The following is a 27,717-nucleotide window of genomic DNA, read 5'->3' on the forward strand; positions in this document are numbered from 1 at the left end:
GCATGTGAATATTTTATATAACTACAATATAGGTAGGTTTAAATCCACGTAAAATGCTGAAAACGAATGCTGCCGCTCAGTCTTTTGCCTCTTAGTGGACGTGACAGCAGCCGTAACGGTCGACGGTGACATCACTTGCATACCCTCTATAACTTAGGGCATGAAAGTTGTTAAGCCCGATGAGGTCTATATGTGTACTGAGTTTCATACAAATTCGACCAAGCATGTTTAATATATGGACCGAGTTTTTAGACACCGTTCAAGGGGGCGCTGTCGAGCCCCCCGCCACGCCCGGGTTCCAGCTTCTGCCCGGCCCTGATGGCCGACGATTCTGATGTGTGTACAAAGTTTCAAGAGTTTTTGAGCATGTTAAGGGCCCCAAAAATGCCCGAATAGTCGGAAAAAATATTTTCCTAAGGAAAACAATAGGGCCTTCAGCCTTTGGCTTTGGCCCTAATAATCCTAAAGAAAACAATAGGGCTTTCAGCCATTCGGCTTTGGCCCTAATAATAATAATAATAATCCTAAAGAAAACAATAGGGCCTTCAGCCCTTTGGGCTTTGGTCCTAATAATCCTAAAGAAAACAATAGAGCCTTCAGCCCTTTGGGCTTTGGCCCTAATAATCCTAAAGAAAACAATAGAGCCTTCAGCCCTTTGGGCTTTGGCCCTAATAATCCTAAAGAAAACAATAGGGCCTTCAGCCCTTTGGGCTTTGGCCCTAATAATAATCCTTAGGGGATCAAGAGGGCCCTTCGCCATTTCATTGGCTTGGGCCCTAATAATAATCCTTAGGGGATCAAGATAATCCTAAAGAAAACAATAGGGCCTTTAGCCATTTGGCTTTGGCCCTAATAATAATATAATAATAAATAATCCTAAAGAAAACAATAGGGCTTTCAGCCATTCGGCTTTGGCCCTAATAATAATAATAATAATCCTAAAGAAAACAATAGGGCCTTCAGCCCTTTGGGCTTTGGTCCTAATAATCCTAAAGAAAACAATAGAGCCTTCAGCCCTTTGGGCTTTGGCCCTAATAATCCTAAAGAAAACAATAGAGCCTTCAGCCCTTTGGGCTTTGGCCCTAATAATCCTAAAGAAAACAATAGGGCCTTCAGCCCTTTGGGCTTTGGCCCTAATAATAATCCTTAGGGGATCAAGAGGGCCCTTCGCCATTTCATTGGCTTGGGCCCTAATAATAATCCTTAGGGGATCAAGATAATCCTAAAGAAAACAATAGGGCCTTTAGCCATTTGGCTTTGGCCCTAATAATAATATAATAATAAATAATCCTAAAGAAAACAATAGGGCCTTCAGCCCTTTTCAGGGCTTTGGCCCTAATAATAATGATAATCCTAAAGAAAACAATAGGGCCTTCAGCCCTTTGGGCTTTGACCCTAATAATCCTAAAGAAAACAATAGGGCCTTCAGCCTTTGGCTTTGGCCCTAATAATAATAAATAATCCTAAAGAAAACAATAGGGCCTTCAGCCATTTGGCTTTGGCCCTAATAATCCTAAAGAAAACAATAGGGCCTTCAGCCTTTGCCTTTGACCCTAATAATAATAATCCTTAGGGGATCAAGAATAAAGTCGTAGTTTTTGTTATTTTTGGACCAAAATGTATTTTCGATGCTTCAAAAACTTCTAACTAACCCACTGATGTCACATGGACTACTTTGATGATGTTTTTATTACCTTTCTGGACACGGACAGTCTACAGCACATACACTTTCAATGGAGGGACAGAAAGCTCTCGGACTAAATCAAAAATTTTTTAAACTGTGTTCCGAAGATGAACGGAGGTCTTACGGGTTTGGAACGACATGAGGGTGAGTCATTAATGACATAATTTTCATTTCTGGGTGAAATAACCCTTTAATTCAAATTAAAAATTTAAACGTGTTTAAATTAAATTTAAATCAGTAATTTTTTTAATGTTTTAAAAATTTAAACCATCACATAAAATAAAGATGGAAAATTATTATTTTTGAAAACTATTTTAATACATAAGTATATACAATTTACTTATTTTATTGATGTCATATATGGTCTCTTACGCTACACAAGGAGCAGTGGATATTTTGAGTAAAAAACCTCAACCCTATCACACTAAAATAGGGTTGAGTTTTTCACTTCATTTATGACCAATGTTAATAATAAAAAATAAAAAAAAAAAAGTCATGGTTTCAGTAAAGATATACTTACTAAAATCATGACAACTCATAATTTTGTTATAAAATAATTAATTTGATAAAATAATGTGTTGTGCATGCAGATGTTGACACAGAAAGAAGGGCAAAATATGAGAAAGAGACAATGTAAAAATCAAGGCAATGTCTCCCTTCAAATCTGTTTGCAGTCTTCTCAATCTGTCACATTAGTATTTTTGGACAAAAATAGGCAAGACGTTTCTTATGGATTATTATTCTTATGGATTACCACCTGACATGTTGAGGACGAACACAATAAAATTGTGGTTTTAAACCAATTGAGAATAAAAGGTGTCTAAATCTGAAAGAATGAATGAATAAATAAAATGAAAATAATAATAATAATAATAATAATAATAAAAGTACTTTATGCTTGAGGTGGGACAATATGATTTGTTGGGGTTTGATAGGCTATGTGAAATATGAACGAAACCCAGGAATGACCCAGGCATACGTTAGTCAGTGCAACGCTAAAACTATAGTTGCCTTTATGAAATAAACTATTAAACGTGCTGAGATACAAGCAGAATAAACTAAATACAATTCTCAGTTGCACACGTAGTCTGCGCATGTCTGGGACACTCCTGAATATTCAGCTTGCTCCGCCCACGGAAACAGAAAATCTTTAGAAACCGAAAATCTTCTACCACCGGTTAAATGCGATGGCACCCACTGACATTCAGAAACAAACATACGCCGTGATACACTGCCTTTTACGAGATCTTGATATGGTGGAGCATGATGGTCCCGAAGATGGTAAGTGTTCGTTCTCTTATCTCTAAATATTATTCGAGTCATTCTATAAAAATGGTATGTCCCTTATGAGCGTGTAAACAATAGCTTGTTGACACCTGTATTTTCGAAACACATCGATACAAAACAAGAGGTTGTGTTAACTGTTAACTAAACAGATTAAAACTATATTAAATTGAACTAGCCATTAAAACTGAATAAATCAACGTGGTTGGTTTAGGACCTCTGGAAAGTTGGTTTGATATTGGACCTATGTATTGGACATGTGTTTGACATTCGCTGAGCAAATGAAGGGACTGTCATAAAAGTGCATGACCAAAAAACAAATAAACAAACAAACAAAAAAAGCTTCATTCAAAGATTATAAAATATGGGTAGAATAAAAAATACATGTGATGGTTTAAATTAAGATACACTGCCACCACAAGGTTTAATTTTTCAATTGCACAATAAAACAAAGCATCCTAGAACACCTGCATGAGTTGAAGTAGATTATACTGATTTCATATAACAAATAAATGGGAAAATAAATAAATAAATAACATATTGTTAAAAAATATGCAGCTGCCATTTCAATCATGTTGCTATGTTCTAATGTTACATCACCTTATGAAGATTTAAAACGGGGTCATCCCTCTGGAAATGAAAGAAATAATGTCCCAAATCAGTGGTCTAATAAAGATTTTTGCAACCTTTTGTTATTCTCTGCCATGCCTTGTTTTGACCATGTATGACTTGTGTACCTGGATATACAATGATGATCAATTATATAAATTGACAATTTATTTTTATACACAAACATTCATTATTTGGCATATACATTATTTGGTTGATCGGGAAACTTTTTCCTAGTCAATGGCAAAAAGTGTCCCAGTCAACCTGAATTGACTGGTCATTAATGTTCATAAACATGCATGTTCTTCATGGGGTTTTAATTAGGGGCACATTTGGACTCTTGAAATTAGAAAAAAATAAAAAATAAACTATGTCAAAACATATCACAAATCCTGGAATAAAGATGAGAATATGGCATTGATTTGCTTTTGATTAATAGATGCTTTGTATAATGTGTGATGGAGTTAACATATGATATTGTGTGAGCCATTTAATGACATTTTGTTTCTGTACAAAAAGATGGGCATGGACTTGCCAACAACAAACTTTAGCTACTGTAGCAGTCCCTTAATATATGGAAATATGACACATAAGGAAGCTATTCTCAGATCAAAAAATTACATTTTTAGTCTTAAAGATTTTGACTTTTTTACCACTCTTTGAATTTAAATTATTTTTTTATTTACTTAAAGGTGCCCTATTGTGCTGTTTTCACAACTTCATTCTTTATAAAACAGTGTGTAATGTTAGCTTTAGCCACGAAGCACTATCAAACTCATTCAGAATCAAATGTAAACATCCAAATAAATACTATACTCACATGATCCAACGCATGCATGCAGTATGTATGACGAACATCTTGTAAAGATCCATTAGAGGGTTATGTTATGTTGCGATTTAAAGGGTCCACAGCCTGAATCGGTGCATAGTTAATGATGCCCCAAAATAGGCCCCTGAATGTCTGGAATCACTGTAGTTTTTTTTGTTTTTAAAAAAAAAATTAATTTCACAAGGATGAAGTTTATTCAACAAGGATTAATTAAATAGATTTTTTTTTTACATTTCTAATGTTACAAAAGATTTCTATTGCAATAGTCTTCAAACTTGCTGTTCTATGAATCAACAGACACTGTATTCCTGTTTTCAGCACCGATAATAGTAGCTAAGAATGTTTCTTGAGCAGCAAAGCAGCATATTAGAATGATTTCTGAAGGATCATATGACACTGAAGACTGGAGTAACAGGAATAAACAGCCATTTAAAATATATTAAAATAGAAAACAAATCACAATATTACTGTTTTGCCTATTTTTGATCAAATAAATGCAACCTTGGTAAGCCTAAACATAAAGAATTTTATTAATCCTTTTGAAGAGAAATAGGCCTACATCATATCAAAATGAACAAGAATTTAAGAACAATACCAGAATAGATATAGGTCCTCAAATTTTTAAACAGGTTTATTTCAGTTGTTACAGGCAGTGATGTACTTAATTAGCCTGGATGCCAGCCGAACTTAGCCCCGCCCACAACATTTTGCACATTTATACGCTCATCTTCTACTAGTTCCAGCATGTGTGCAGTTGAGTTCTGTTGACAACTATGCGTCGCTCAACATACATCACTTACTCTGTAGCTCTGATTGGTTGTAGGTCTATCCAATTGAGGTCTTTCCTGGATCGGTTGAAATACGCCCCCATAATAATCAAAGCCCAATGGAGCAGTATCAGACTCATATTCGAACTAGAATTGAGTATGACCACGTCAGGCTAGTACTTAATGATAACAAGTAATGAAATGGCGAGTTTTAAAACATTGCAAAGGAAGAGCACAATGAGCTGAACGCATTGTAGACGGTAGCTGAAGTTTGCTCTACTGTTACACAAAGTATCTGTCATTCAGTTACAGACGACTGCACAAATCTTGCATACTAATGAAAACATTACTGTTTCCTAGAAGTAAACAACTGTAGTTTATGCATAAGTCAGCTGGGACCCTGAGAATATAGTTCCCTTTATGGAATAATCCACTAATGCTGAGATGCAATGTGAACTAAAAATCTCAGTTGCACGTGTTATTGCGCATGTCTGGGAAACTTATTAATATTCATATACAGTTGCTGGTCATATAATTAGAATATCATCAAAAAGTTGATTTATTTCACTAATTCCATTCCAAAAGTGAAATTTGTATATTATATTCATTCATTACACACAGACTGATATATTTCAAATGTTTATTTCTTTTAATTTTGATGATTATAACTGACAACTAAGGAAAATCCCAAATTCAGTATCTCAGAAAATTAGAATATTACTTAAGACCAATACAAAGAAAGGATTTTTAGAAATCTTGGCCAACTGAAAAGTATGAACATGAAAAGTATGAGCATGTACAGCACTCAATACTTAGTTGGGGCTCCTTTTGCCTGAATTACTGCAACAATGCAGCGTGGCATGGAGTCAATCGGTCTGTGGCACTGCTCAGGTGTTATGAGAGCCCAGGTTGCTCTGATAGTGGCCTTCAGCTCTTCTGCATTGTTGGGTCTGGCATATTGCATCTTCCTCTTCACAATACCCCATAGATTTTCTATGGGGTTAAGGTCAGGCAAGTTTGCTGGCCAATTAAGAACAGGGATACCATGGTCCTTAAACCAGGTACTGGTAGCTTTGGCACTGTGTGCAGGTGCCAAGTCCTGTTGGAAAATGAAATCTTCATCTCCATAAAGTTGGTCAGCAGCAGGAAGCATGAAGTGCTCTAAAACTTCCTGGTATACGGCTGTGTTGACCTTGGACCTCAGAAAACACAGTGGACCAACACCAGCAGATGACATGGCACCCCAAACCATCACTGACTGTGGAAACTTTACACTGGACCTCAAGCAATGTGGATTGTGTGCCTCTCCTCTCTTCCTCCAGAATCTGGGACCCTGATTTCCAAAGCAATTGCAAAATTTACTTTCATCAGAGAACATAACTTTGGACCACTCAGCAGTAGTCCAGTCCTTTTTGTCTTTAGCCCAGGCGAGACGCTTCTGACGATGTCTGTTGTTCAAGAGTGGCTTGACACAAGGAATGTGACAGCTGAAACCCATGTCTTGCATACATCTGTGCGTACATGGTTCTTCAAGCACTGACTCCAGCTGCAGTCCACTCTTTGTGAATCTCCCCCACATTTTGAATGGGTTTTGTTTCACAATCATCTCCAGTGTGCGGTTATCCCTATTGCTTGTACACATTTTTTCTACCACATTTTTTCCTTCCCTTCGCCTCTCTATTAATATGCTTGGACACAGAGCTCTGTGAACAGCCAGCCAAAGGTTTTGCAATGACCAAAGGATTTGTCAATGGTATTTTGGACAAGTGTCAAGTCGGCAGTCTTCCCCACAATTGTCTAGCCTACAGAACTAGACTGAGAGACCATTTAAAGGCCTTTGCAGGTGTTTTGAGTTAATTAGCTGATTAGAGTGTGGCACTAGGTGTCTTCAATATTGAACCTTTTCACAATATTCTAATTTACTGAATTTGGGATTTTCCTTAGTTGTCAGTTATAATCATCAAAATTAAAAGAAATAAACATTTGAAATATATCAGTCTGTGTGTAATGAATGAATATAATATACAAGTTTCATTTTTTTTTAATGGAATTAGTGAAATAAATCAACTTTTTGATGATATTCTAATTATATGACCAGCACCTGTATGCTCCGCCTTCGGAAACCGAAAATCTCAGAAACTGAAAATCTTAACAGCGGCAAGATTGAATATTAAAAAACAGCTATATAGGAGCTATAACAACACCTGTTAATAGAAAATTATATTTAAAAAAAAAAAAAAAACAATGTAACCATGTTACTGTACTATAGTGAATAACCCATTCAAACCTTTAAATGATTTTCCCCCTGCTACTCCACTTAATCCACCAGTATGTGTAAGCTCTTTAGTCACAGCAGTATTTCTAATGCTACAATATAATTATTGTTATCCATGAATTTTCGATTTTACTGTTTTACAAGAAAGGCAGAAAAAAAGTAAAGCACTTATAGTTGTTTATTTCCCAGGTGCCCAATTACAGTCAATAACAACAGAGACTGTTATTAATGACTATTTAGTTGTTTCAGTTTGTTATTTGCCATTTTTGATATATTTCTTAATATTTGTTCTCTCTTTATTATGACATGTAGTCTAATAAATTAAGCACTGTATTTATTTTATTTCACTGTGACATTTCAGTTGTCACTTTTGTTTGAAGTACTTTGGGCAGGATGTTCAATAGTGTGTTTTTTGTCAATAAAATAAAAAAGTAGAATTTTTATCCGATTAATCAAAAATAATCGCTCAATTAATCGATTATCAAAATAATCGTTAGTTGCAGCCCTAAACATGAATGTGTTGAAACAGCCAATAATGAAATGTGACATCCTGTACTTTTGCCTCATAATCATCTATCTTATTTACAGATGGCTTGATTCCACAGCAAACAGAGCAATTTTGTCTTCAAGGCCCCAGTATACTCATAGCAAAGTTTTTGTTTCCGTTCTTCACTTAGAAGTAAAAAGAAGTTCGAAACGCATGACCAGCGATATACTGTTGGTGAACATCCCAGTGCCACCCACACTTCTGGGGACAGTGTGTAGGTGAATATGTAAATATGTGCTGCATACTTTCATCACAATAACAAAATAACCACACAACATAGTCCAAGTCGCCTTTATTTATATAGCGCTTTTTACAATGCAGATTGTGTCAAAGCAGCTTTACATTGATAACTGGTACATAATTGTGGCTGCACAGCAATTCTTAAAGAATAGTGTCAATGCAGGCAGATCAAAGCACTGTTGAATAAATGTAAGAATACTGTTGAATATCAAATTTCAAGTCAAATGTCAAGTGTCCCCAACTAAGCAAGCCAAAGGCGACAGCGGCAAGGAACCCAAACTCCAACAGGTGACATCAGGTGGCAAACAAGTGGCAAATAGGTGTTAAAATGGAGAAAAAAACCTTGGGAGAAACCAGGCTTAGTCGGGGGGCCAGTTCTCCTCTGGCGAATAGTGCTTTGTTACGATTCAGGTTGCTATTATAAGTCTGATAGGATCGCAACAATCAAAGTATTTATTTCAGTTCCATCCATTTGAGGATCGTATTCATTACACCGGTATGGATGGTTTGTTGAGGAACTGTGCTACTGGCTGTCGTGTCGATGAGGCCTTAACAATGGATGATCTAGTTGACTCGATCTCTGCTGATACTTCAGGGCTGCGTTGTGGTCATGTCCAGTTGAGGATCGTATTCATCACGCCAGTATGGAGGGTCTGTTGAGGAGCTGCGCCACTGGCTGTCTTGTTGATGATGTCTTCACAATGGATTATCTAGTCGACTCGATCTCTGCTGATACTTCAGGGCTGCGTTGTGGTCGTGTCATGGTGCTGGCCCTTGGTCTCAGCTGGATACGGCCCGGATCCGGTTGACTACGGTAAACCTCGGGATAAACAGAAAGACTAATATTAGCGTAGATGCCATTCTTTTTCTGATGTAACGAGTACATCTGGTGTTATAGGAAGTGTTCTCTGTTTCGGCTGACCTAATTTATGCAGCCTAATAATCCTTTAACGGATTTGAAAATATAAATTGATAATGTGTTATATATATGCCAGGTTAAAGAGATGCGTTTTTAGTCTAGATTTAAACTGACAGAGTGTGTCTGCATCCCGAACAATGCTAGGAAGATTGTTCCAGAGTTTAGGTGCCAAATAGGAGAATGATCTACCGCCTGCGGATGATTTTGATATTCTAGGTATTATCAGCTGGCCTGAATTCTGAGATCACTGTAGTTTATTTACCAAGCGGGAGGAACAACCACCCAGTGGAGCATTACAGTTATCTAGCCTTGAGGTCATGAACACATGAACTAATTGTTCTGCCTTTTTCATTGAGAGCATATGCCGTAGTTTAGATATATTTTTAAGATGGAAGAATGCGGTTTTACAGATGCTAGTAACATGGCCTTCAAATGAAAGATTGGTATCAAAGAGCACACCCAGGGTTCCTAGCTGACGACGAAGACTTAACAGAGTGTTAGACAGTATTCTAGGTTATTGCGTGAAGAAGTTTTTGGTCCAATAATTAGAATCTCTGTTTTGTCTGAATTTAGTAGTAGGAAATTACTGGTCATCCAGTTTTTTATATCAGCTATACATTCTGTTAATTTAGAGAATTGGTAAGTTTCGTCAGGGCGCGAAGAAATATAGAGCTGAGTATCATCAGCGTAACAATGAAAACTAACTCCATGCTTCCTAATGATATATCCCAAGGGTAGCATGTACAGAGTGAAAAGCAACGGTCCTAGTACTGAGCCTTGCGGTACTCCATATTTAACTACTCCATATTAAACTGCTTTAAAATTTTCACAGGTCTCTGTGAAAGTTTAAAGCAGTCTTCTGTGCCGCTTTCAGACCGGTCACATCCGTAACGTTGTTTTTTCCTCGTTTATGTGAACACGAAAAATGAAATTAAATTATTATTCTATACTCTGTGGAGAGCCAACCCTTCTTCATTCAGTGGGCAGTATTACTTTTGGTTTGTGCCGTGTAATTCACAGAATTCTTAAAAAATATGTTGTCACCCAAAACTTAGTGACTTTTTTTGTTTTAGCCTGACATCCTTTAGTAAGGGATTATGAATATATAAATAGACAGTTCAATATGTTGCTATTAAATGCATTCTTTGAGCGTTTACATTTCAAGTTTTGACTCAAATGTCACGTCCATAACGCTGGAATTGCCCTGATGCAAAGCGCCTGAACATTCCTACCTCTATGGCATTTCATATAGGTAACTATATTTGATATACAGTGGGGCAAAAAAGTATTTAGTCAGCCACCAATTGTGCAAGTTCTCCCACTTAAAAAGATGAGAGAGGCCTGTAATTTTCATCATGGGTACATTTCAACTATGAAAGACAAAATGAGAAAAAAAAATCCAGAAAATCACATTGTCTGATTTTTAAAGAATTTATTTGTAAATTATGGTGGAAAAGAAGTATTTGGTCAATAACAAAAGTTCATCTCAATACTTTGTTATATACCCTTTGTTGGCAATGACAGAGGTCAAACGTTTTCTGTAAGTCTCCACAAGGTTTTTACACACTGTTGCTGGTAGTTTGGCCCATTCCTCCATGCAGATCTCCTCTAGAGCAGTGATGTTTTGGGGCTGTCGCTGGGCAACACGGATTTTCAACTCCCTCCAAAGATTTTCTATGGGGTTGAGATCTGGAGACTGGCTAGGCCACTCCAGGACCTGGAAATGCTTCTTACGAAGCCACTCCTTCGTTGCCCGGGCGGTGTGTTTGGGATCATTGTCGTGCTGAAAGACCCAGCCACGTTTCATCTTCAATGCCCTTGCTGATGGAAGGAGGTTTTCACTCAAAATCTCACGATACATGGCCCCATTCATTCTTTCCTTTACACGGATCAGTCGTCCTGGTCCCTTTGCAGAAAAACAGCCCCAAAGCATGATGTTTCCACCCCCATGCTTCACAGTAGGTATAGTGTTCTTTGGATGCAACTCAGCATTCTTTCTCCTCCAAACACGACAAGTTGAGTTTTTACCAAAAAGTTCTATTTTGGTTTCATCTGACCATAAGACATTCTCCCAATCCTCTTCTGGATCATCCAAATGCTCTCTAGCAAACTTCAGACGGGCCCGGACATGTACTGGCTTAAGCAGGGGGACACGTCTGGCACTGCAGGATTTGAGTCCCTGGCGGCGTAGTGTGTTACTGATGGTAGCCTTTGTTACTTTGGTCCCAGCTCTCTGCAGGTCATTCACTAGGTCCCCCCGTGTGGTTCTGGGATTTTTGCTCACTGTTCTTGTGATCATTTTGACCCCACGGGGTGAGATCTTGCGTGGAGCCCCAGATCGAGGGAGATTATCAGTGGTCTTGTAGGTCTTCCATTTTCGAATAATTGCTCCCACAGTTGATTTCTTCACACCAAGCTGCTTACCTATTGCAGATTCAGTCTTCCCAGCCTGGTGCAGGTCTACAATTTTGTTTCTGGTGTCCTTTGAGAGCTCTTTGGTCTTGGCCATAGTGGAGTTTGGAGTCTGACTGTTTGAGGTTGTGGACAGGTGTCTTTTGTACTGATAACGAGTTAAAACAGGTGCCATTAATACAGGTAACGAGTGGAGGACAGAGGAGCCTCTTAAAGAAGAAGTTACAGGTCTGTAAGAGCCAGAAATCTTGCTTTTTTGTAGGTGACCAAATACTTATTTTCCACCATAATTTGCAAATAAATTCTTTAAAAATCAGACAATGTGATTTTCTGGATTTTTTTTTTCTCATTTTGTCTCTCATAGTTGAAATGTACCTATGATGAAAATTACAGGCCTCTCTCATCTTTTTAAGTGGGAGAACTTGCACAATTGGTGGCTAACTAAATACTTTTTTGCCCCACTGTATAGCCTAAATGTTAATGTGCAGTTGACAATCTATACATCATTAAAAAGATCTAAGACTCAAGCTTCACATTTTGACCTCTGTTTTACTCTTAAAATCTTATATTGACCATAATTCCTTATGCTTAAAAGCATGCACATTTGGAGAAAAAATTATGGATTCTCATATGTTTGTCAATTTTCTATACAGAGGAGTAATATTTATTCAATATTTATTGTCATCACTATGAGCGCTGGATACTGTTTTCAATTCATACCTGCAGCCGGAGGGCACCCTGTGCACCTTTAGTCCACAAATGCCTCCTAAAGAAGAACAGGCATACCATGTGACTTTCCAGAAACTAACAGAGGCTTCCAGAGATTGCTAACCATGGCTATAACATGCAGATAGACTTTTTAAGATAATGAATACACGTTTGCTACAATGTATACATGTATTGCCTCAGAATTTGCGTCTGAATATCCCTCGCTCCGTGGGCGTGGCCGCATTAGCGGATAATGAGCTGAATCACAGATTTCTGACATGGGTCTGTGTGGCGACCAGGGCGGGCGAGAGCCGTGAGGGAGCGGCGCGAGGCCGGTGGCGCGAGTGTTAATGAGCTTCACCTGGGAGGCGCACCGGCCTTGAGTCCCTCACGGAGGAGCTCCGGGAGCATAAAAGGAGGAGCGACTACCGTGGAGGACGAGAGAGGACCAGGCCTGGACTTTATTTTATGTTTTATTATGTTTGTGTGGCCGGCAGACGTCCGCGAGGGTCTGCCGGCATTACTTTCGTTTTGTTCTTTGTTTATTTTGAATTAAAAGTTACGTTCAATGTTCGCCGGTTCCCGCCTCCTTCTTCCCATATCTACTAACCTTGTTACATTGGTGCCGAAACCCGGGAGGAAGGAGGGACATGCTGTCGGAGAGCCCTCGCTGCTGAGGGGGATCGCGGTGCTGCGGAGTTCGGGCAGCGCGGGAGTGAAGACCGCGAGAGGCTGCCCGAAGCGGTGGTACTGGAGCCTAGTGAAAGGTGGGACGGCGAGCTCGAGGCCGTGCCCCTGGGACGAGGTGGGGTGGCTGCCGTCCAAGAGGGAGCGGAGGAGTCGCCGCCGTTCGCCGTGGGCCGGAGCCTGCTGCCGTCCGCCATAAAGGGGAGGAGCAGGGAACGGGGGACTCGCTGCCGGCTGCCCTCAGTCGGAGGAGCCATCGCCGGCCGCCAGGAGGCGGTCGAGGATCGGGCCGTCCACCGAGCGTCCAGTGCCACCGCATGGCACCGCGAAGAAGAGCCTCTCGGCAGGCTGAGGACCAAGCGGCAGTGTGTCGGGGAACCGGACCAAGAATTTTTTTTTCTTTTTCCTCTCTCCCCTCTCTCGTCCTGTCGCTCCCCTTGCTTCCGTCTCCTTTCTCTCGTCTCGTCTGTCCTTACCCCCAGGTGCTGCGGCCGCCGAGACAGGCCCGGGGGGGGAGTAGAGCGCAGTCTCGGGAGTACCCCCCGGCCTGCGAGGGGCGATGGGGGTATGTGGCGACCAGGGCGGGCGAGAGCCGTGAGGGAGCGGCGCGAGGCCGGTGGCGCGAGTGTTAATGAGCTTCACCTGGGAGGCGCACCGGCCTTGAGTCCCTCACGGAGGAGCTCCGGGAGCATAAAAGGAGGAGCGACTACCGTGGAGGACGAGAGAGGACCAGGCCTGGACTTTATTTTATGTTTTATTATGTTTGTGTGGCCGGCAGACGTCCGCGAGGGTCTGCCGGCATTACTTTCGTTTTGTTCTTTGTTTATTTTGAATTAAAAGTTACGTTCAATGTTCGCCGGTTCCCGCCTCCTTCTTCCCATATCTACTAACCTTGTTACAGTCTGTTTTCATACAGATTACATAAACAGAGAATATTTGTTTTAGATTTGATGTACACAATTTAAAACCTGACATTTCAATGTTTCTTTAGACATAAGTCTAATTTTTGTGTCATTAGTATTCACTGAGTTACAGTTCATTTTCTGAGAACTATCAGATTGGACTTCATTCAGAGGGAGACGACAGATCACGCATCATGTTTTCTTTTGCAAAAAGCACATTTTGTTTTTACTCTGAGTGTACACAAATAAAAGATATTTCACAGATTAAAATGGTGTATAACTCTTAATTGTATGTGCAAAATTGACAGAGTATTTTTAGTCTCTTTCACACTGGTAAGAAAAAAAACGAGGTGGTATCGCCGGCGATACCGACGACTCCAGAGTGTTAAGTACTTAGTCATGTGTTCCCTTTGTCTAAGACAAACAATGAACAACCAGAACTCATAACCACATGACAATAAACCAGCGCATGGAACAAAAGTTGCGTTTGAAGGCCGACTGCATCACAGCGGCACTACAAAGGCTGTCCTAATTCAGGATGCACCCTCCAAAGGTCACAGCGGTGCGGCAAAGGCTGTCCTAATTCAAAGGCTGCACCTTCCAAAGGCCACATTTGAAGGCCTATTGCGTCACAGCAGCACTACAAAGGCTGTCCCAATTTAGGATGCACCCTCTAAAGGCCACATTCGAAGGCCTATATCATCGTGGCATGACGAAGGCTGGTGCAATTCGAAAACGACTTCAAATGCGCCCTCTGTTTCTCAGGCAAATGAAGGGTACAGCAGAAGGGCCCCTCGCGGCCTAGCCTACCCCAGAGTTCATTGCGCGATGGTGAGGACAGGGTTTTTATTCAAAGAAAATGCAGAAAAAAAGCAAGCAATAAACAAGAAAAACAAAAAGCAGGGAAAGAAAGGACAGACTGTTTTCTCTACTCGAGAGAATGGTTGAGAAATAAAATGCATTTAGGTAAGTTAAAATTAGTAAATCAATTTTCCTAAACATCAGTTATTTGTAAAAAATAAAAAATAAAATAATTTCTGTACAGTTTATCTTTTGTAATGCAAGTTATAAATGAAACAAAGTTGTTCTATACATTATTTATTATTTGTAATGCAAGTTATTTGTAAATTAACCAAAGTAATTTCTGTACATTGTTTATATAACGTAAGTTATAATTTGTAAATTAAACAAATTCTTCACTACATTTTTTTTTCATGCAATTTAAAACTTGTGAATAAAAATAAATGATTCTACACATTACTTAAAGTTTTTACAACTATTTACAACATAACTTGCATTCAACATCAGAAAAACTAAAATAAGAGTACATAAAACAGATTGGAAAAAACATTTTAGATAGATTTTACTGAGCTGAGCAGGAGATCGTGGTGCTGCTGGACCAGCATGGGCTCCACAATAGAGACTCAGTCAACGGCTGCCATGTTGTGAGATGTTTTCAGAAAATAAATAAATAAACAAAATTAATTAAAAAAAAAAATTATCTCAAATCTTTAAATTAAACCATAAAATATTTCAACATCACATCCGTGTCTGCGTTCACTTTTGAGCAGTCACAGCAGAGCTGTCAGGACCTCCCTGCTCAGCTGAAAATCTGACCACTTGTCTCCATTAAAAAAAATCTTTGCAGCACTGGGACCCTAATGTTTATTTCGCAGTATAGGGGTCTGCTCTGAAAAGAGAGAATAAATATTTTTAAATAAACAATACCTTGATATTAGCTACCTCTGTCGATCTGTTTCAACAAAGTCATTGGTGGAAGAAATCTGTAGATACTTCAAGTAAAAAGTACTAATACCACACTGTAAAAATACTAATTTGAACTTGTATTATCTTTTATTACTTTATATACTTTTGGGTAGTTTAATGTACAGCAATGCATCACGATAAGACCACATTTTAGTGTTTCTATTATATAGTGTTAATTTTTTTTTATATAATAACTTTTGTATCTAAATATATCTAAATCAAAATGTAATGTCCATGGCATGTGAAATGTCAGTTTTTCACTTCATCTCTGAGATGAAGTGTTGAATACAAATCTAAAGTACTTTAAATTTACACTTAAATAAAAACATATAAATGTGAAAATATAGTAGTCAACATTTAAAGTGGATCAAAACCTTTAATCAAAAACCTTCTTAGGACAACTTAATACTCAGGACAACTTTGATTAACCTTTTTGATCCACTATAAGAAATAAACTATGTTAACTAATAGTTGCTAACAATATAAAGGTGACATTACAGAGTTTAACCATACATATTTTACCTTGTTATGGTCCGGTCTCCCGTTGACGCTAGCGTTGAAGCATGACAAAATCCAATAAATGCCTCCATTTGTCTTTTGGCCTGGCCTTCGAAGTGTGCAGCCTTCACATTGGGATGCACCTATTGACTATAGGAGCACATGAGGAGCAAGGGAAGCACAGAACAAACAAGCAGCATGAATCAAACTACAAAATAAATGTATTAATTATGAAATCATAAACATCTCAGTTACGTATATGTAACCCTCATTCCCTGAAGGAGGGAACGGAGACATTATTTCAGAACATACTGACTAATGGGGTCTGGATGAGAGCCCGAAGGGCTTGAAGGGAGCTCTCTGCAGCACAGATAAAATCACTGCAAGGTCCCAAGAGGGAACCTGTTGAGGGCAAGGCAGATTAAGCCTTCTAGCCCCTCTCAGGAACCTGATGATCAGGTCATGCTTCCTGACAGACTTACCATCAATATGATCGTGGTGAGCTACAATGGCAGCCACATAGACCTTCAGGGTGGAAAGAGACAGCCTTCATTCCAACCCTTCTTGAAGGAAGGAGAGCACCGACCCGATCGGCCATTCCCAGGGGTCTTCTTGACACCAAGTGATGAAGAGGTTCTTCTTCAAAGCGTAGGCCTGTTTAGTAGACGAGATTCTAGCTGAAATGATGGTAGCTACCACCTGAGGTGGCAATGTACCTAAACTTTCCCTTCCAGAACCCACAAATGCAGGTTCCAAAGATTGGGATGCGGGTGCCAGAGGGCGCCCCCTCTCTGAGAAAGAAGGTCCTTCCTCAGAGGAACTGACAAGAGGAGGGGCTGTCACAAGGATTACAAGTTCGGAGAACAAGGTCCAGCCGGGCCAATAGGGTGCAACCATGAGGACCTGCTCCGCCTCCTCCCTGATCTTGCACAATGTCTGTCGAGTTAAACAAGTGGCAGTGAGAAGTGTCTGGAGAGGCAAACAGGGATGGAGACTCCATTCCCCGGGGTGAGACTGCCGAGATGTGAATGGCACGAAGCGACCACAGATGCTTCTGACTTCATAGGAGGAGAAGGCGAGCAAGTTGTGACATGCAGCAGGAGCGTAGACTACCTTGATGGTTGATGTACACTACGGTTGCAGTGTTGTCTGTGTGGACCAGAATGTGCTTGTCCTTCAGCAGGGCCTTGAAGTGGTGCAGAGCAAGCTGTACTGTCAGCAACTTGAGGCTATTAACATGCCACTGGAGTCTGGGTCTTGTTCAGGAGCCTGACATAGCATGCCCTTTGCACATGGCACCCTAGCCCATGGCAGAGGCATCTGTTGAGACGACAACATGCCTGGAGAAACTGGTTCTAGGGAAATACCAGCCCATAGAAATGAGAGTTCCAACCAGGGGGTGAAGGTCTGACAGCAGGCTGGAGTGATCGTCACTCTGTGCGTGCCATGTTGCCATGCCTATCTCCGAACATGGCCATGAAGCTAGTGCTGAAGTGGTCTCATATGAAGCAACCCGAGTGGTACAACAACAACTGAGGATGCCATATGCCCCAGGAGCCTCTGCAACAGGGCGACCGCTCTGCTGTTCAGGCAGTGCACTCGCTCATAAGCTGCGTGAACTAGTGACCGAGTCTATTTCCATACCAAGAAATGAGATCCTCTGCACAGGGGAGAGTTTGCTCTTTTCTCAGTTGACCCAAAGGCCCAGACGGGCGAGGTGTCCGAGCACCAGATCCCTGTGCTCGCACAACTGTTCTCGAGAGTGAGCTAGAATCAGCCAGGCCTTGAGGTAGTTGAGGATACGGACACCTTGTTCCCTAAGAGGAGCCAGAGCTCCCTCCGCGACCTTTGTGAAGATGCAGGGAGACAGGGACAACCCAAAAGGGAGAACCTTGCGCTGGTATGCCTGCCCCTCAAAAGCAAACCAAAGGAACATTCTGTGTCGAGGAAGAATAGAGACATGAAAGTACGGCAGCAGGGTCGTGACCTCTGTTCGCATGACCGGGAACATCCTTGCCTATCATCATAGCACAAACTATCGCAGTCTCGGGCACGTCTCAGGATCGCCGCTTAGCCTGATGCTTGGCAGGTTTGGGAGGGTTGGAAACAGGCTGTGATGCCTGAGAGGGGGCACCCTCGGTGACGAGCAGGCTGAGGCGGCTGTGTCAGTGGCAGTGTGAAGGCAGCAACAGAAAAAGCAGGCAAAAGGCAACAATGAAGTGCTCTGCTGCAAAGCGAAAGCCTGAATGCAAGTACTCCATGCTGCTCCTTATATACCCACTGAGTGGGGTGGAGATTGCGATGCAAATTCCGCCGACCAAGGTACTCGGCGTACCATTGGCTCGTTTTGTTACCACTCGAAGGAGATTAGGCTCTCGGGCGAGACCCCGTTCATCAGTATGTTCTGACGTTGAACGTGACCGACTGAAAGGGAACATAAAATAAGACCCAAAACCAACTGTGATGACAACAGTTAAAATTATATGAATTACATAATTAAAAATCTGCCATTATGACCAATGTTCCCTCTAATTTTTTTTTTCTTGATGAGCAAAACTTTTCTCTGTTGAGCGCACATTTTGGTCACCTGAGCAAAAACATACTTTATATCAGACCTGTACAATGAACGTAAACACACACACACACACACAAAAATGGTTTTATCATGCAACTGTAACATTTAACTTTAATGTGCCGTTTCTATTTTATTTGACCCTTGATGTAACTTAGTGATATATTTAAATAATATGTTTGAAAACAAGCCGTTCAGTCACTAAATTAAGCATTTAGGTGAATTTTAGGTTACCTGAGATTTTTTTCACATTGCTTTATTAACTGTACCAGTCTTTACCAAGAAATTCCATTAAAAAAATAATTTCTGTCCTCCTGCAGGACAGTTCAGTTCTTTATAATAATATAATATGAGCAGTTAAAATGATGGTTTGGAACAACCATAATGTGTTTTTGTACAGTCAATTATTAGCAACCGAGTGCTAAACCATTAAAATTACATGTTTATTGCTTATGAATTTCCCAGATTTTATATACCAGGAGGTTTCAAGATTTTTCGTGGCAAGGAGCCCTAAACAATCCCCTTGTGAGAATTTTTTTTATTAGGCTTTATATTATATTATATTATATTATATTATATTATATTATATTATATTATATTATATTATATTATATTATATTATATTATATTATATTATATTATATTATATTAGTATTTAAACTGATATACAGTATTATATTATGTATTATACAGTATTATGCTTCCATTTGTTTTAATATATTATAAAGTAAAAACAAACTGAAGCATTTAAAAATATCTGATTGCTAAATATTTTTAAGAAAAGTGAACGTTAACTCATTTATAGTTATCTAAACATCCCTGAAACCCACACCACCACCACACACAAAAATCTATTTAAACTGAGGTATATCACTGATGTATTTTGAGTTTGCAAGCCACACCTGTGGTGGGTGTGTGATTGTAAATGTCTCAGAGTTTTGTTACCATTCTGTGCCCATCATCCGTTATTTCCACCACTTTTCATTAAAACATGGCGTTTTATTTCACAATTCTTTTCGTTTCGTGTTGCCTCTCATGTTGAGGTATTTAGTCCGCAAAAATTACAGGATTCTTACCGCGACTGATTTGGCTCAGGGCCAGCCCACTCACACACGCTCAATCGTTCTCTTTCTATAGAACCTGTAAACCGCATTCACCAGTTCTAACTCTATAGCGACAATAACACTATAGCGGTTGTCCAGAGCACTGCAATTATTTCTCATTTAAACTACTACAATCAAATGGATTTCCCCACATGATTTTCATGTCTGTTCTCTCTTAGAGGAAACATTGATTATGACAACTTCCTTAAAGGGATAGTTCACCCTAAAATGAAAATTTGATGTTTATCTGCTTACCCCCAGGGCATCCAAGATGTAGATGACTTTTTTTCTTCAGTCGAACGCAAATTATGATTTTTAACTGCAACCGCTGCCGTCTGTCAGTCAAATAATAGCAGTGATTGGGAACTTGAACAATAAGAGTAGAAAAAACTTCCATAGACAAATCAAAATTAAAACCTGCGGCTCGTGACGACACATTGATGTCCTAAGACACGAAACGATCGGTTTGTGCGAGAAACCGAACAGTATTTATATAATTTTTTACCTCTAATACACCACTATGTCCAACTTCGTTCAGCTTCCGGCTAGTGAGGTCGGATCGCACTCTGACAACGGAAGTGATGTCTCGCGCTCATTGAAGTATATGGGCGAGACATCACTTCCGTCAACAGAACGCGTTTTTTGACCTCACTAACAGGAAGCTGAACGAAGTTGGACATAGTGGTGTATTAGAGGTAAAAATTCTATAAATAATGTTCGGTTTCTCGCACAAACTGATCGTTTCGTCTCTTAGGACATTAATGTGTCGTCACGAGCCGCAGCTTTTAATTTTGATTTGTCTAAGCAAGTTTTATTTACTGTTATAGTTGAAGTTCCCATCCACTGCTATTTTTGACTGACAGAGGGCAGCGGTTGCAGTTAAAAATCATAATTTGCGTTCGACTGAAGAAAAAAAAGTCACCTACATCTTGGATGCACTGGGGGTAAGCAGATAAACATCAAATTTTCATTTTTGGGTGAACTATCCCTTTAATAAATGTTTCCTTTCTTGGAATTATTTTATATTTTGTAAAAACATATAAGTGCACTTGTTTTAAGTTTATCAGAAATTAATTTAAAACTATTTGTTCCTCAGAGAATTCATTTGACCCTGCAAAAATAGCCTTCAAGCTTAGGGAATTGGGTGATGATTATGATGAAAAAGTGATCCAGCCACTGATAAAGAATGTGCAGAGAGCCGCAGCTGATCAGGTGAGTACAAATAGTTCATCTTCAGTCAACGATCAACTATTCTAAAGAGTGTTTGAATCACTTTGTGAACATTGGATATTTTATCAATGTTACTTTGCTCCTGAGTCTCTCATAGTTAGAGGTCGGACGATATATCAGTTTTGTCGATTCAGTTATAGGCAATAATCCACAGCGAACGTTTTTCCTATCTGCATCCATTTCGGGTGTGGCTGAGAAGGGTCTGCTATCATTACACAGTATGAGAGCAGCCTCTAAAGAGGTAGTAAAAACTATCACAGATGCCTTGTGGTGTTTGTTTTGACACGTAAAAAAAATAGAAGCAAATTTTTAAATGTCATGATTGTTGCATATTGCATATTTAAAGCAAGTAATCTGAGAACAGCATACTTCTTCAGCAGAGAGAAACGTATAAATGCATCAGGAACAGGATCTGATCTGGATCGGGATCAGGATCTGATTTCAATTACATTTTTTATCCTCACTGTAATGCATATTTTGTCATTTTGACTATAATTATAATGTGCTATAAAAGAGAGCAAGAAAAATATACACATATAAATACATTTTCAGCTCTATTATCTCAGGACCTGTTTACACAAGACAGTTTTCAACTAAAAACTGAAAACTTACTATGTTTTTGGCCGTTCATTTACACAACAAAAGTGTTTTGGTGGTCTGAATAAGCAAACTTTTGAAAACAGGATTCAAAGTGCTAGTTTTTGAAAACCATACCGTTATCATCTCTGTCTAAAATACAAAACTGTCAAAACAGTGATGTCATGTGCGTGTGTATTATGTGTTCAGTCTATAGGCATGTAGTTTTTCGCCAACTACTGGACTGACATTGTCATGTAAATATACCCTTTAGTCAGGTGCTAGATGATTCTCCAAAGCAAGAGCACCCTCAGTTAATATTGCAATAATATCATATTGGCCAAACAGATTACAGAAGTACAATACATTTCCATGGTTTTGTCAATACTGTTTTTTTTTAAATAAAGTTCAGCACTATTTTACTTCAGTAAAATATTCAGTATCAGTTTTAAAAAATATTGTTTAATCAGTTGCCAACTTAGTTATTGTGTCCTTAAAATCCAGTATCGGTTTACCTCTACTGTACAGGGAATTAAGTGCTATTGATATTGGTTTAATTTTCTTTCCTGAAATGAGTAAAAATGAGACTTCTTGAGCAACCACAAAATGTATGCAGTAATCTTAATTTGGTTCTGACAGATTAAAATGCTTTTTCCTTTTAATTACATGGTAGCCACATAACAAAGTGAATTGTGTTGATGTTTAATGTTAGACAACAACTGTAGCCAGTAACACCTGTGTGTTCTCTAGGTGGTGACTGTGTTCACTGATAGCGTGGACAGCATGTGTATGATGTGGGTTGGAGAAAGAGCAGAAGTGGCCTCGGAGAAGCAGCTCCTCGAGGCTGCCATCACACTAGGACTCTATATGAAAGAAAACTGCCCTGACATGACAAATGCAGTTGAGGTCGCTGTAACGGGATTCATCAACAACCGTCTAACAAACTGGATTGCGGAGCAAGGTGGCTGGGTGAGCAGAGTTTTATCAGATTTGGGTTAATTGTTTCCTTTAGTAGGGAGCAAGGTGGCTGGGAGGGGCCAGAAGCAAAGACCAGGAAACTCTGTTATGTCTTCAGCAGGATTTCAGCAGGCATACATTGTATTTTATAATCATTCCATGGGTAGTCCTTAAAGGTGTTGGGAGGGGAAGGGTGAAGCAGCACCTTTTCTTTAAAAGTCTTATTAAAGAACAAATGTCACAACTGCATTTTCAGACATAGTTGCAGGGATTCTTACAAAAATCACCCCAACATATACAGGAACCATAAGTTCAAGTGCCAGGTGTCAATGACCATTGATTAGCCGCAGTACTAGCTGTTGTGCTAACACCTTGTTTACATCCACCGTCATCAAATAGCATCAGTCCAGCACCAGACCCACCACTAACTACACTTCCGCGAGCTTCTCTGCTTTAGGTAGCTACAAGGATTTCATCAAGGATGTATACGAAGACTCACTTGTAATAGTCTTTGAAAACAGTTGGCAACTAGAGAAGTTGACGCCCTCAGCTGATTACCACAAGGAGATTTGTAAGGGAGATGAGGTGTAGGTTTACTCCAGAGCCAACGAGCAAGAACTCTGCAGCTGGTGGCTGGCAAGGGTGAAGATGATGAAGGGAGAGTTCAGTGTGATCAAGTATGCAGATTGCAACGCCACATACAACAAAATTGTCACATCGAAAGGAATCCGTCCAGTCAATTCCAACAGGCCCTCCTCTCAAAACTCCTTCTACAAAGTCCCTATCACTGTACCCTAGGATCTCAGAGACAACTGAGAACATTCACATAGAGCTTCAGGAAAGCAATCAGAGCCAACTACACACCAATTGTCCTGTCCACAATGAATCCACAGTGAAATGAGCAGTCCTACTGAGTGACATGCACTTCTGGAGTATTCACACCAAACTCATGCTGATGTCCCGTAACGAGGAGGCCACTAAACACTTAGAGACAAGTAAACAGCTGGCATTTGTGTTTCAGGAGGAAGTGAGGGTGCATGAGTATCTAATGGGTCTGGCCTTTAGTTGTCATGGCACCAATAACCAGCAGGCCTGCAAAGTTCCCAGCATCACTGCCATTGAGCTGGAAGAAGAGCTGCACATCCAGGATCAATGGAGAGACCCCAGAGGCAGTAAATCAGGCCAGAAGTGGCAGCTGGCATCTGCGTATCAGGAGGAATTGTGGGTGCATGAGGATCTAATCGGTCTGGCCTTCAGTTCTCATGGCACCAATAGCGCAGCAATAGAAGTCGCCGTCACCGTAACTATGGCAGCCATCCTGAGGGAGGCTCTACCAGCCGTGCCAGACAGCCAGTTACTGTTGCAACTTCATCTTTGTGCCGATTCCCAGATCAGACAGAATCTCCCAGGGAAGGAGAAGGCGAAGCAGCAGGTGTCCCATTTCAAGGAAAACAGGACTAGCACGAGTAAAGAAGAGCAAACTCCCTCCAAGTGCTTCCAAGCAACGGCATAGCCCCGGTGAAAGGCGTCTCGTAAAAAGTCATCTTGCCCCCCTCAACATGAATGAATGAAAATCGACTAAAATCCTTGAATTCATAGAAATCTTTGAGAAGAAAATTATACAAAAAAAGATAAATTATGACCACATCTGCTTTAAAGAGGACCTATTATTGCCCCTTTTCACAAGATGTAATATAAGTCTCTGGTGTCCCCAGAATGTGTCTGTGAAGTTTCAGCTAAAAGTACCCACAGATAATTTATTATAGCTTGTCAAATTTGCCCCTATTTGGGTGTGAGCAAAAACATGCAGTTTTTGTGCGTGTCCCTTTACTGCTCCCTGCCTGCTTTCCAAAAGAGGACGGAGCTTTAACAGCTCGCGCTTCGGTTGCTCAACAACAACAAAGCTGGAGTGTTCAGCATTACATTGTTCAAACCGGAGTCAGACACTGATGGAGAGACTCAGGAAGAAGTTACAACTTTTAGAATTCAACTGGATGTTTCTAAATAGTTAGTGGATAAATGTATGTAGCTGCTGTGGAGTGGATTCAACTCATCGATTAGCATGGGTTGTCATGTTAATCTTTTGTGCAAAACCCATATGGACACCAACTATACATACCTGTTTGCCAAACAGAGCCATACACACCAGGCTAACGTTTATGATTGCAATCAAATGCTTTGAATGGTCTAATATTTGTTCCATAATAGAAACACTCAGAAACACTCCTTTTTTTTTTTAGCAATTGAGCTTGCCAGGGTCAATTTGCAGGCTATCCAAGCTAACGAGACTGTGCTCATCTGTGCAGCCAATGACAGAACAGTTAGCATGCTTTGTTCAAACTTTTGCGGTAGAACTGGTACACCATTTTCACTTGCGATAACAAAATGACAGTGCCGTGGGTGGAAACATGCAGATTAAGGGGCAGTATAAGTTCCCCTTCCTATGTCACAAGAGTAGAAAATTTGAGCAGCTTTTTTTTCACATGCTTTCACATGTCTATCCTATCTATCGTACATATTTATTTATTTATTTATTTGCTGTTGTCATTGCTGTCATTCTTTGTTTTTGTTTGTTCTACTCACTGGTGTACGATAGTGAAAACACTCCGAAACAGAACCATCTCTGAAACAGTGTTGGCTAAATGAGGGCGAAGCTAGCGGAGAGTTGATGGGTTGAAGGTGGAGCCTTATATATTTATACAATATATAATTATGTACTTCTAAAATAACCATTACAATTTTTTTTTTCAGATTTTGATGCTTTGTTATAAACCATTTGGGTGTTTGCAAACAGTGATGATTTGTTTTGTGGGTGGAACCTACCTGTTGGCAGAAAACAACAGTTCTGCAGTATTAGTCTATGGAAGCACAGAATAAAAAAAAAAAAAGTAACTTCGAGTTTAGATCTCACAATTCTAAGAAAAAAATCAGAATTGATATTCTGCCTTTTCCTCAGAATTGCAAGTTTATCCTGCAATTCTGACTTTTTTCCCCCTCTGAATTGTGATATAAACTTGAAATTCCGAGAAAAGGAATTTTAAGATAAAAATGTTATAGGTTTAAATATTATTTCATGCTGTTATTGGGCTAATACATTATACCCCCTATGAACTGCATATGTTATGTAGATCTATTGTCATCAGTTCAATCTGTCCATTTAATGGCAATTGTAACCCAAAACGTCTGCGACTATAGACCATTTCGGAGTTAGAGTTAGTTACAGTACATCACGATTACCTTACTATTAAAGCATGAATTTGATGTTAACAATACATCTACATAATATTCACATATACGGTTCATAGGAGGCATAATATTAACCCTAGAGTTAAATCACAAAATAATATTTAAACTATCTATAACATTTTTCATAGACAACATTTAAACCTATAATTTTTTTTTTTCACAATTACAAGTTTATATCTCCTAATTTGGACTTTATAACTCACAATTTCAAGCTATATCATAATTCTGAGAAAAAAGTCAGAATTGCAGGATATAAACTCGCAATTCTAGGGAAAAAGGCATAATAAATTATATCTCACAATTCTGATTTCTCTTCTTAGATTTGCGAGATATAAACTCAGCATCACATGAAAAAAGTCAGAATTGTTTGATATAAATTCACTATTACCTTTCTTTTATTCTTTTATACCATGTCTTCCACAGACTGCTACTGTAGAACTGTCATTTTCTGCCACAAAACATCTGTTTTGCTATTGGTCTAAAATGGTCTATTTTGCAATTGTTAAACAGACAATATGTCTAATGTTGTTGTTTTTCTCCACAGGTCTCTGTTTCTAAGAACAGCACTTTCTGAGATTAAAGCTCACTGTCTCATTCTCCAAGAGACTCAAATTTCTCTGGAATTTTGATTAATACTATTGGATGAACTGTAAATGTCACACAGGTGCCAAGGAGCTCTTTATAGACAACCACAACCAGCAAAAGGAAGAATTTATTTATTTATTTATTTTTTCTTTTACTGTTTACATTTTTACTCTGATGCAGGTAGTTGTTTATTTCAATTAATGCAGGAATTCTCAAATAATTATGCTTTTAAAAAGTAATTTATAATAGTCTTATGTGTCTTATGATGTAGTCAAATTCTTAATTGTAATAATCACTAATTTACATGTGGATTATGTATGTATGTAGATTAAAATTACAATTTTAATCTTAATCTTAATTAAAAAAATTAAATTTACAATGTTATTTAATGGTCTTTGAAGTGAAACATGTTCAACAAATAAATCAGTCTCATATGTGTGTTGTGGTAAACATTAGTGGCATGTTCTCTATATTTAGATAAAATAAACATAGGGTGGACATGGTCAGACATTTATTTTTGTTGTTTGCACCACATCAGGCAATAAGGAAATAACAGTGTTATTAATGACCTGAATGGGCCACTCAGCCTAAGCATGGAATTCTGTTTACTTGAATAAAAAATGTTTTTTCTTACTCTTAGTTGCAATAAACCCTTCTGCTCTTTTGTCAAACCATCACAAGGGGGCACCACAGTACTGATTTACCATCCAATGACTGTTGTTCAAACTATGAAGAGTAATTCACAACTGTCTAGTATAGTATAGCATTTGTATGATTTAGGCCAAATAAAAGCATGCTGTTGCCTGTAGACAAAATGACACTAGAAGGAGCTGTGATAATCCTTATCTGATTGCACTATTCCCAACACTATTTGTGTACCTCACAGTGTGCTGTTACAGGTATTGTAAAGCTGCATGGTATTAGATTAAGACGCTCAACTGATCTAAGTAATTGCAGCTTGAGAACTGGATACTAAGATGAAACCAAAGTGTTTATGACCTCAGTTAAAGGTACAATATGTAAAATTTTTGCAGTAAAATATCCAAAAACCACTAGGCTAGTGTTAAGATTTTGTCCAGCTGATTAATAACAATATCTCTAATGTTTTCAACTACTTGTAAATCATGAGAAAATTCCCATTCTAAACAGTGACACGGGGCAGTGCAGTCACCTGTCAATGACGTCAGTTACTCTTTCTTACCACCTTTACTGACATAGAATAGGGCTGGGCGATATTGCATGCGATTGTCACGCGCATTTCGTCAGTAAAGCCGGTTCCCTGATTACCGCTAAATCGCCATCACCTGCTTTCAAATGGAG

General features: G+C 39.3%; 1 protein-coding gene across 1 annotated transcript; it reads left to right on the forward strand.

Annotated features, from left to right (window-relative positions):
• Positions 1-2,824: 2,824 nt before the first annotated feature.
• Positions 2,825-26,988, forward strand: LOC137021163 (bcl-2-like protein 15). Its single transcript, XM_067387400.1, has 4 exons — positions 2,825-2,965; positions 20,900-21,015; positions 22,360-22,578; positions 26,357-26,988. Exons 1-4 carry the CDS (start codon positions 2,872-2,874, stop codon positions 26,384-26,386), a joined length of 459 nt encoding a protein of 152 aa, XP_067243501.1. The 5' UTR covers positions 2,825-2,871; the 3' UTR covers positions 26,387-26,988.
• The last annotated feature ends 729 nt before the right edge of the window (positions 26,989-27,717 follow it).

The sequence above is a fragment of the Chanodichthys erythropterus genome, chromosome 6, assembly GCF_024489055.1.
Source record: "Chanodichthys erythropterus isolate Z2021 chromosome 6, ASM2448905v1, whole genome shotgun sequence".
Classification (NCBI taxonomy): Eukaryota; Metazoa; Chordata; class Actinopteri; order Cypriniformes; family Xenocyprididae; genus Chanodichthys; species Chanodichthys erythropterus.

Excerpts from the sequence above, each read along its gene's own strand:
- LOC137021163 (XM_067387400.1), top strand. The coding sequence starts at position 2,872 with ATGGCACCCACTGACATTCAGAAACAAACATACGCCGTGATACACTGC. Across the intron at positions 2,966-20,899 it reads GCATGATGGTCCCGAAGATG|AGAATTCATTTGACCCTGCA; the intron begins GTAAGTGTTCGT and ends TTTGTTCCTCAG. Across the intron at positions 21,016-22,359 it reads AGAGAGCCGCAGCTGATCAG|GTGGTGACTGTGTTCACTGA; the intron begins GTGAGTACAAAT and ends TGTGTTCTCTAG.